The sequence below is a fragment of the Rhopilema esculentum genome, chromosome 19 (genome assembly GCF_057945365.1).
Source record: "Rhopilema esculentum isolate cy_ngs chromosome 19, ASM5794536v1, whole genome shotgun sequence".
Taxonomy (NCBI): Eukaryota; Metazoa; Cnidaria; class Scyphozoa; order Rhizostomeae; family Rhizostomatidae; genus Rhopilema; species Rhopilema esculentum.
In genome coordinates this window covers 1,618,825-1,629,679 of record NC_142833.1, presented here as the reverse complement: position 1 = coordinate 1,629,679, position 10,855 = coordinate 1,618,825, and the positions used below count along the sequence as shown (strand labels likewise).

The window sequence follows — 10,855 nt, the reverse complement described above, 5'->3', positions numbered from 1 at the left end:
GGGCCGTAAGAAGAAAATTTGGTGACTATTCTAGAAAAAGAAAAGTTTATCTTTAGAAATCTTTGGATATCTATAGAAAGGTATGGAAATAAAGTGAGGTGTGGGTGTATGGGTCTGTCTTGATAATATAGCAAACATTAAAAACAAAGATCGTGATGAACGAAATGGCAGCAGGATCGTGAAGGCGACAATCAAAATTATGTGCTTGATATTATGGAAAATAATTGCGCCGAAAATACAGTAATAAATTATCCCATTATTAAAACTGATCAAAACAAATGACCTAATCATCAGGAAATTTTCTGAAGCCGACAAAGTTGAATTAAAATCGGGGGGGGGGGGGCTTTTTCTGCAAGGCAAACGCTACAACCTCAAATATTTTTGTTGCTTCACTTTATTCCGTGTACTAAGGTACATAAAATCAAAATCGTTTTAATTGCATACTCGAATGAAATAAGTTAACTATTGACAAAGTTTCGCAGGCCTTAGACGCAGTCTAATTACAATATTTATACCGCTTTAATGAACTATACTGAAAAGAAGGGGTTATTCTGTTCGAGGTTTTAAAACTATATCTTTGAACGACGTTAATAAATAGTTAATGTTGTAAGAATATGCCTAATTTTTGTTTCTCGTATTCTTATACTATATTATTTTCTTCAGCGTATATCTGCACAACAGATCGCTTATATTTACAAGAAAATAAAAACACGAAAACAAGGTTTTCTGTTGCTAAGAAAAGAGCAAATATCTTTAAATCTATGTTAAAACTCAGATGATCACCATGCAACATACAACAAAATGACATTATATTCGGGTGTAAGATTAGAGGCATGACAATTTCAATCTCGGGTCAAATGTCAAAGGTGAGGATGAATCTCGGGTTAAACGTCTTTGCTCAAGCTCAGAGATGGGGGTTTAAGGTCAGGGGTGTTTACTGATGAATCCTGAGCCACTAACAAGATGAGAAATCCAAGAAAATCCAAGAAAATCATGTTATTCTGTAATATCAGGTGAAGGGTCTAAGGCCAAAGTTCTTGGGCCAAAAGTAATAGATTTAGCATTGAAAGGCTTGGGTCAAAGGTCAAAAGTGAGGCCCTGGTGATGAGTCACCCAAGACGAGAGCTGTGGGTGGGTTTGACTGTGAACCGAATTTTCACATAAGCGATTCAGGATTGCTGTTTCCTCGCACAAAGATACCGCACGATACCCAGGATAAAATACGAATAAAATTTCATCCGGACGTTCTGTAAACAAATTCTGAAACTGCTTTTAAATACTTTATACATACCTCGTGTTTTCGCGTCATCTTTGCATAACAGCGTATGTGCATGCTTTGGAAACTTTTCGTCTTTTCTCGGTATTCGGGGTCATCTGGAAGGTGTTAACAAAATTGTTGAAAGGGTCTTTTAGAATAACGGGTAAGGGTAGGGTTCAGCTTTGACAGGGGTACAAAACAGGAGGCTTTTGTGCAGGGTGGAAAATATAGAAAAAAAATAAAAAGGTCAATTTTTGAAAGGTCATCGTGTTTTTCTTCATCAATAACACAATCCCATCGTAACAGATTAACGTTGGTGGATTTTATTTGTGTAAAGTATTGATATTTCTTATTACAAAAAATGGTTTAATATGCAAACAAAAAGCGAAAATAAAGTATATGAAGACAACAAAGGCATTGACTTACATTTTCTCCAGAGTTGCTTATTTCGGTTGAGTTTGCCCGACTCTTTTTTTCCTCCAATCCGGTAACGTACTTGGCCGGTTCATTTGCAAAGAAGAGCCGGCTTGATCCAAAATAGAAGGAGCCATTCTTTCAGAGATAGCACCAACATCGGGTACATTTTTTCTCTCTTTGTAACGTCGATAGTAGCTTTGAATAACAGATGCAGCCTGGCTCTTCTGTTTTTCCTTCTCTCTGTGTGCCCTGTATTTGTGCTGTATCACGACAGCCCCTCTCTGCATCTTTTTAAACATGGCGTACTGCGAACAAAGAGCAAGGTTGAGTTCCTTGAATGATTATTCGTCATTGGCAAAACCAACAAGCTGGTATTGCACATATACAAAGAATGATTTGATACAGTACAGCTTAAGCGAATCTTGGCCTAACGTTTTAGAGAAAAACTTTTTGAAAGAGAAATGCGCTCATAAATTTAGTCAATGATCTTAGTAACAACCTGTATGGGGAGCTTGGTCAAAACAGCGATAAATAGTGTCGAAGGAAAGTTGCAAGCTGTATCTTTGTAATTCGCCTCTCCGGCTGGTTGGAAGACTATCTTTAGATTGTCTAGATCAATGGTATCGCAATTATTTGAGGCACTTTCAAAAGGAATGATTTATCACTGTCTAGCGAGGAGCTCGAAATGACTTGAAACAAAGCTAACTTCATTGGCAAACTGTTATAATCTTCAGTTTTTTTGATAGCAGGAAAAATACCAGACTGGGCAACCAGACTGGGCTGTTCTCTACAGAGCAGCCTTGATAACAAGAGGACCATATACACGTCAATCTGGCCGGAATTCGATAAACTAACCTGCTTATATCTTCTGTAGTAGCTTTGGATGAGAACAGCTGCAGAGAGTTCGGCATCACGCTGCTTTCGTCGCTCCTGGAGAACAAAATATGATGCAGGTATGGGGATTTCCAGAGGCAAATTCCAATTATATAACTTTGCATAAATACAATAAGGGGTGGTGTCATTTATTTCTCAGGTGTATTTTGCATGATCAAGGAGGAATCTCAGATGGTATTCAACGAAGGATGAAAACACTCATAAATTTAAAATTATTTTGCAATCAATTAACATGAGAATTATCTTGAGGAGAAGGAACACGAAAGTAATATACACAAGGGAGAATTACTACAAAGGCGGACAAGAAGAAAGACCTCTCATAATGAAACTATATATTTAGAAATAAATATATTCCCCAGACATTTAGAAACAATGTTCTCCGTGATGAAAATGTGGATAGTTCGTTGTCAATTTTCTTACCCGGTATCTCTTGTAGGCATTCTGAATCACAGAGGCAGCTTTATAAAGATTCTGTTGCTCCTCATCTAAAGAAAATGAGCTTTAACGGTCAAAATCAAACTCAAAATTGGCATCAAAATACCCTATCGTTCTTAAAAAGTTTTACCGTTTATTAATACTATTCTAAAACGCAGATAACACGCTTTAAACTCGCTTTTAAATATGTACTCTTAGCTGTTATGGTTCGACTTTTTTGCGCCTTGTGGCCATATCTTTTAACAAAATTCAGTTTCTAGCCATTTCATCTGTTAGCTGTTAACAAATCGGGAAAACAGCTGTTGAAATCACAAAGACAGAGTTCTGCTGCAAGTTTATTTTTAAGTCCGCCTTCTTAACGGTCCATGCAGACAGGTGTATGCGCAAACTGTCCGATTCCAATAATAAATCTCGCACACACATCTGCGATGATTTTGAAAACAACGCGGATTTGTTTTTCAGTCATAAGAAAATTCACCTATTCAAAATTACTTTGCTTTAAAAGCATAAACCAGGGGGTTGAGAAAGCTCATATTTTTTGCTAGTTTTGCAATGATACGTGGTATTTAGTGCTCTCGTTTTGTCAGCGAATTTAGCAAAAACTTTTTAAAATCTTAGATATGCTTTATCAGTATTCTAGTTATCATGTCATAAACAGAAGACAGAAGACCAACCTGTCAGTGTCAACTCTGCGAAGTCTTTTTCAAGGATTCTCTCTGAGTTATAAAAGAATTCACAGAATTCTGCAGTATCGCGCAACGTTGCATCAAAGGGAGACTGGCAGCCAGAACTTTGTCCAGGCGAGGCTGGTGACAAGGAAACCAAAGCTTTTGGTGTGTGATTGCCATGGCGATCATCGGCAGAGCTATTAAGTCTTCTGATACTGGAACGAGAAATTAGAGATGGATTGGAACAAAGTTTAATATCCCGTCCCGAACACTTTATGCATTCCGCAAAGGGTCCGCAAAGGGTCCGCAAAGGGTCCGCAAAAGAGGTATGGTAATTTTGGCCAGAGGCTTAAGGAGATCTACAGAAATGAAGAGTCATGCACAAGGGGAGAGAAGCTTCAAGGAAAACTTACGGACGCCAACGAACTGCGAAATCGAATAAAACCTCAACTAAGAATACTGGCCCAACAAAAGCTTACAAAATCGCTAAAAAGTAACAAAAATCGAAATTTAAGGAGGCTGATACGTATACCAAACAATGGTAAACAGTAATTTTGATATAAAGGTAACATAAATTTACCTTGGGGTGAATGGTGATGGGGTGAATAAGCTGTCGTCATCAAGGTCAAGGCTAGTCAATGGGGATGCCCTTGTAGGGTCATGGTGGGCATCGACCCCATCTTGGATTATTGCTTGCACGTGGACCAGGGTTTGTCCCAATGTCCTGGATAGCTGCAGCGATCCGTTTATGGAGTCAGGCGCTGTGAAAGGAAAAAGAATTATAGAGATAAGAGTTGGCAGATTTTCCTTAATAAGAAATAAATCAGATTTCAAAGAGTCGCGATTCGTAAGCGCCTCAATTACTGTCAAAAAACAACCTATTACCCATATTAAATCTGAGGATTCCACAACCAAACTCTAGCAAAATGCTTAAGTGGTAAATACCTTACGAAAATAAATTTACATGAAGAAACATAAGTAGTTAATTTATATATAGGCAAAATATTATTGTTAATTTATTTATCAAAACTTTGTGTAACTTCCAGTATTGATCATCTTCCAAAAACAGATAAATTTTTCTGTCTTTAAAACTCCACTCTACAGACAAAACCTCGGACAAGTATCAACATCTAAATTTAACGGACACGTCCCTTAAACAGACTCCAGCTCTACAGATTCCACAGCATGTAATACTAGGAAAATACCCAAGACTTACATCCGTCCTGACTTATTTTATTGGATCCCGGGCTTCTTCTCGAAGAATCAAAATATGTGGTGTCGTCAGTTCCGGGTTGGAATTCCCTACTGCTTTCAGCATGACTGCCCATGCTCGACGACCGAGATAATCGTCCGGACCGCATGTTTGGGCTTCCGCTTTCGGATGCAAGCGAAGAGGTTTTGCTGTGGGAAACATAATATGATATAAAAAAAATTTGAACTGGAAGGAAAAACGAGTTCTTGTGTTAACTAGAAAACGCAAGAAACAACTTTGATGCAGAGGTTGTCATTGAATGGTAAATCATTAAAATTCTAAAACCTAGAAGGAGGGAAATTTTTAAGAAAACAATGATTTCAATGTGTTGTAATAACATCAACTGATTCGATAAACAGATGTTTTGGCAAAAACCAGACAACAAAAAGCTGAACTAAACAGTAAATACCTAATGTTTCCTTTTGACTGTGACTTCTCTAGATACCTGACCAGAATCGAATGGCCCTGGTCTCTTGAGATTGACAAAGGAGAGCAGCCACACATATCCGTTTGATGCACAGCCGACTCCTCCCATTGAAGCAGTACACAAACGGTGTCGAATTTGCCCTTGGCACAGGCCCACATAAGCGGTGTCAGTTGGAACTGGTCGTATTTCAACGGATCTGCTTCTTGCAGCATAATCTTATTGCTGTTTGTTTCGATCCAATTACAAAGTGTTTGGATAAGTTTTGTGTAGCCGAGTGCAGCCGATAAATGCAGTACAGTCATCACGCTGTCGCTCTTGTAATCAATATTAATCGGTAAATGATCTTGAAGTTTCGAGATCGATTCACAAACCCGTACTAACGCATCCTCCAGATCAACCGTATTGCACAAGTGACCCGGAAACCGTTGCACACTATTCCCCGCATCAAATATATCACTGATAGCCTCTATTCGCTCAACCAGCAGCAACTTCAAGTCTTCATCTGAGATTTTCAGCCAATCATGTCGGTCCTCCTGGAATTCATCCAATTGTTCCTCCGTATCGACATACTCAAAATCCACTGACTTCGTTATAACTGCGTCATTGCAAAGGACAGACACTTTAACCTTTCCGGGACTATGAGGTGGACAAAAACATCGCAAAACACCGTTCTGAATCAAATCACCTGGAGTGCAAACATTACCAAATCTACAAGAATACCTTGCATTTTTATTGTTCCAAGAGCCAATAAGGATAATTTTGCCACCCCCCTCGGCAGATGCGTATTCTGGTGATATATCAACAATATCTAGAATGCTTTTTGAGCCATCTCCATCATGCAACTGATTAACATCAACTTCCATGGAAAAAACTGTTTCTTCTGAGTTTGTTAGATTTCGAGAATTTCCCTCTGTTCCCTCGATTCTTGTCGTCATAACAAAATCGCTGTCAAGAACAGAAGAAGAAGCAGCAGGCTCTACCACTCTTCCCCTGCAAGTATTGTTCCAGTTTGAATCACTGAGTACCTCTGTGGTGCATTGGACAACCGTTTGGCAAATGGCATTGGTGTTCGTGGTATGAGGTTGTTTTGTCGCATTACCTGAGGACGAAATAGTAGCCGCTTTTCCTGGAGCGTATCTTGCAGAGCTTTGCGGGGATGGCTGCGCACCCTGTATAAAGCTTTCAAGGATTGCTGTTTGAGGTCTACGATCAGCCAGGACCGCAGTTGTCATGGCGCTGGACAGGGCTCTCGAAGAACTTGATTCTGATGTCGCGTTCAGACCTAATGTTTCACCTAGGGCCCCAACATCCATATTTTCGTCAATGTTTGCAGGAGAAAGTGGCGGGAAATCGCTGTAAAGCTCCGACAATAAGGATTTCAACTCGTTCCCTATGACATCAGGTGAGCCTATGTTGGTACTTAGGCCGTATGTTGTCGGTGAGCTATCAAGCAGCCCTGAGTATACTGTGCTATCCCCATTAACGCTCTGACTCGATGAAAACCTGAGGTGATTTGAATTTTCATCGAAAAGCGAGTCTTTGCAGATTGAAGCGTTTGTTTCAATCTCCTCAGCAGTAAATTTGTTATCGATTAGCTTTGCCGATACTGCTCCAGTCTCGAGACAAAGAGTATCCGTGGCTGGGTCAAACACGTTCATGTTGAGATTCTCAAGCACATCCTTTACTTCACTGATTGTGCTTGCATCAATCGATTGGCTGTTTGCGAGGTTTTCTTCTGTGGATAATATGACGTCTGCGCTCAAACCCAATGATGTTTCATCCGTACTGCCGCGAGATTCCGTAGATGATGAATTGCACGGCGTTCCGGTTCCTGATCCTTGATTTTTATTTGATCTGGAACCGGACGATGAGCTCCTTCGCAGCCTCTGAAGTCGCCGGGATTGTGTTTCCTTCGCTCCATCAAGACGCGAAATTCTCACTGAATCAGCTTCTGATTTATCTAAGCGTTTTAAAGAGCGACCAGATGCACCTTTTGTTTTCCGAGTCGGCTTTTCCAGAATGTGGGCGGCGCTTGGTTCCGTAACTGCAACCGGGTATGGTGCAATACGCTGGTAAACAGTGCGCTTTGGTGCGGGGGGCTCTTCTAGTGAAAATGGAGGGCGCTCTTTGTCGACAAACTTTGTAAAATTGATCTTCAACGTACCGAAATCCCCAGGAATGATCTCTTCCTTGCGACTTCTGCGTCCCCGTCGCTTTTTTGTATTTTTATCCAACAACTTTTGAGTAACCTGTTTGACATCTTGGACAATCATGGAGCGAAGAAGATCGGTTTCTGGTATAAGAGCCACCTGCGGATAGACTGAGCTCGAATGTGTCATAAACAAGGGAGCAGGCGCCATTTTGAACACATCGCCAGAGGTAATCATTTGGGTGATATGGCCGTTGGCGGGGTGTTGCACCGCTTGCGAAATGCCTAGATTGGATGTGGATAGGACATTTGAAGACGTTTTTTGTGTATTGCCTGAGTTACTCCCGGAGAGACATGGAGCTAATGTGCCTGCGATTGAACAGGAAGTTGGAGCAATCGAAGAAGCGTAAATGTGCGTGGCTGTATTTGATGTGGATACTGACCAACCTGGCGACTTAAAAGTGTTGTTTGTCTTAATATCAGAACGTGATGAGACGGGCTGTATGCTTGGAGCTGTATTCAAATAACCATTTGATATCAAAGCATGATGGTCGATTGATTCCTTGCTCATGAGTATGGTGCAAGCATTTCAAATGGGAGCATTTGATATTTGATTGCCGAACAGTGATTTTATTGATGGGGCAATCACTGGCCAATGCTACTTCTACAAAGCAAATGCCTTCATAGAATGGTATTCTTTTGAGACTGTCCAGGAAAGTTGGCTTGGGCAGACGACACGATTCGGGCAAAACACTATCTACAACAAGACAAGACGACCTTGTCATAAGTGACACTCCTTTGTTCAAAGCAATCCAGCGAAACAGTAGTCGTTTGATGCACACAGTGCGAATCTGCAAAGAAAAGTACAACTGGTAGCATCGCTGCCATTCCTAAATGTGACGTCACTTAACTAAATTTCAATTTGAGGCGAGTAATATAAAGTTATCAACAAGAATAATTTCTTAAGGCCAGCTGAAACAAATAAAGTCATAGGCAGCCATTGAAAGGGGATGGAAGAGCATCTCTTCATGGCTTTGGAAAATGGCAAGTTAATATGATCGTTTGGTTTCCAATCATGAGATACTAAAATTGCTTAGTCCACAATAACAAGACACTATAAGATTGCTCGGTTTGCAGTGACAAGCTACTGTGATTACTTGCTTTAATAAGATTGATCACCTGGTTTGCATCGAATTGTTACTAAGATTAAATAGTTTCGAATGATTAGAGCTAAGATTTCTTGGTTTGCTATCATGTGATACTAAGATTGTTTAGTCCACAATAACAAGACACTATAAGATTGCTCGGTTTGCAATGAGAAGCTACTGAGATTACTTGCTTTAATAAGATTGATCACCTGGTTTGCGTTGAATTGTTACTAAGATTAAATAGTTTCGAATGATTAGAGCTAAGATTTTTTGGTTTGCTATCGTGCGATACTAAGATTGTTTAGCTTGCTACGGGTAGTAATCTCGTATATTGTGTCAAATCCTATAAAAACTACAAAGTGATTGCGAAATGGTCGTCTAGATTTCCTTCATTTAATGAATGAAAACTAAACTCCAGTTAGGGCAGAAACATACATACAATATTATCTATTTTATTTTTCTATTCACATATGCTATTCCTTTGAATTAGCAAATAACAAAAGATTAGCTTAATAATAAGAACCCGTTTTGAATCATTTTTATCGTATAGTATCGTCAAAATACTCGCATTTCAATTGCAATTCCAATTAAGCTTCTTATGGACGGCTGAACAAAGTGTCCATAAAGAATTACAATAAAATGCATTGCAGGTTGAACGTCAAAGAATGCGCCAATAAAAACTATACTCAACGGGGGTTATAACTGTGAAATATATCTATGAAAATTAAATAACTTCCATTAAAGATTTAGATAAAAGCATGGAAAAAGGCATTCAGACAAGGTTCGCAAGTTCAGACTGACCTACTTAAAACAATGAAAATTTCTAAATAGGGAAAGAAAGAAAACAATTTAATTCAAAAATAGCGAATTGCTTTAACTTAATTGTTCACAGTTTTGGAAAAGTCAAGAATTACTTTGTCATTTTTGAAAAAAAATTCTTACGTTTGGGAATAGGAACAAAAGAGACAAATTGAATGGCAGCCAACAGTTTTGCCAACGCCAGGGCAAGCAATTTTAGTTGCTTGGTCTCAACAAAGTCAAATTTGCATAAGTCGGACACGAATGAGTCGGACTAGCCTAAGTCGGCTTTACTCGCATACTGTTGTGGTACAAAGATATCTGATTGAGTCAGGTTCAAAGAATCCGATTTACGCGATAAATGAAAAGTTGTTTGGTTGTTCGCAACTTGCGGAAACTAGTATGAATACGCTCGTTTGATATGCACCTAGCAGCTTAAAATTCTGCAGATAGGAAAAAAAACTACAAAAAAGGCTTTGATGAGCTTCTGTAGCCGTAGAATAAAATGCTACCCAGCTCCTCTTGATAAACAAACAGAAAAACTAAATCAACACTGCCAAAAAGCCTCCTAGTTTATCTAAGAAAGAATAAACCATACTCTACGAGATCAGTCGTAAAACAAAATCAACTGAATTTTATACCCGAGCACATAAAACATTCACTGAAAATATTTTGCTAATAGCAAATGCGATAGTTGAAGGGACCTGGGTTGCCAAAATACTGGCGAAAGAGCATTCATTGTCATCAAAATCAAAGATGTAATTATTTAGAACTTTTGATATTTAATAATGAAAACATTACGCAAACAAAATGTTTACTCGACTATAATTTGTGATGAACGGACATTTACGAAGGAAAAACAGAAAGCAGAACTTACTAGTATTTTTGAGTTTGTTTATATCCTTGCTGGCTCTCCACTTTCGCTTTGAAGAAACTGCAGCTCGCAAGGGGAATTCGGCGAATGACGATAAAACCTGAAAAAGGAAAAACACGGTGGATGATATGATAAATAATTGAAGGGCAGACCTGGCTAATTTGCAGCATAAAGCCGCTTTGAATAAGGAGCTGTGCAAAGTGTGTGACATTACAATAAGTTGGAAGAAAGGGAGAGGACAATGAGTAGGTGAAATGACGGGGGTGGCCAGTTGCACAGCCGAATAACAACCACTGCTAGAATCTTTATCACGCAAACAAAACATTATGACGGACCATTACAAACAAAATTTGATAATCAAAAACTTGGTCAACATGTGGCTACAAAACAAACCAAAATTAGTCTTATTTTATTTGAATATATTGACAATGGGAAGGAAGTTGTTCATAAAAGGAGATGACAAGAAAGGTAGTTGGGCCTAGTTAAAAGAGGGATGGTGTATGGGGGAGGTACCCAATAAACTCAAGCCCATAAA

The 10,855-nt window shown here is 39.2% G+C and overlaps 1 protein-coding gene across 4 annotated transcripts in view; it reads right to left on the bottom strand.

The window, feature by feature from the left end:
- Positions 1-319: 319 nt before the first annotated feature.
- The window catches only part of LOC135688532 (uncharacterized), a 30,401-nt gene continuing 19,865 nt past the window's right edge, over positions 320-10,855 (bottom strand). For all 4 annotated transcript variants that reach the window (XM_089114155.1, XM_065205423.2, XM_065205427.2 and 1 more), the window contains 9 exons: positions 10,324-10,420; positions 5,334-8,351; positions 4,889-5,073; positions 4,253-4,433; positions 3,679-3,887; positions 2,990-3,054; positions 2,531-2,605; positions 1,685-1,980; positions 320-1,374 (listed from right to left, as the gene is read on the bottom strand). In XM_089114155.1, coding sequence (XP_088970281.1) covers positions 1,702-1,980; positions 2,531-2,605; positions 2,990-3,054; positions 3,679-3,887; positions 4,253-4,433; positions 4,889-5,073; positions 5,334-8,071 — 3,732 coding nt within the window. In that variant the 5' untranslated portion in view covers positions 8,072-8,351; positions 10,324-10,420 and the 3' untranslated portion in view covers positions 320-1,374; positions 1,685-1,701. The remainder of the gene's footprint in view (positions 1,375-1,684; positions 1,981-2,530; positions 2,606-2,989; positions 3,055-3,678; positions 3,888-4,252; positions 4,434-4,888; positions 5,074-5,333; positions 8,352-10,323; positions 10,421-10,855) is intronic.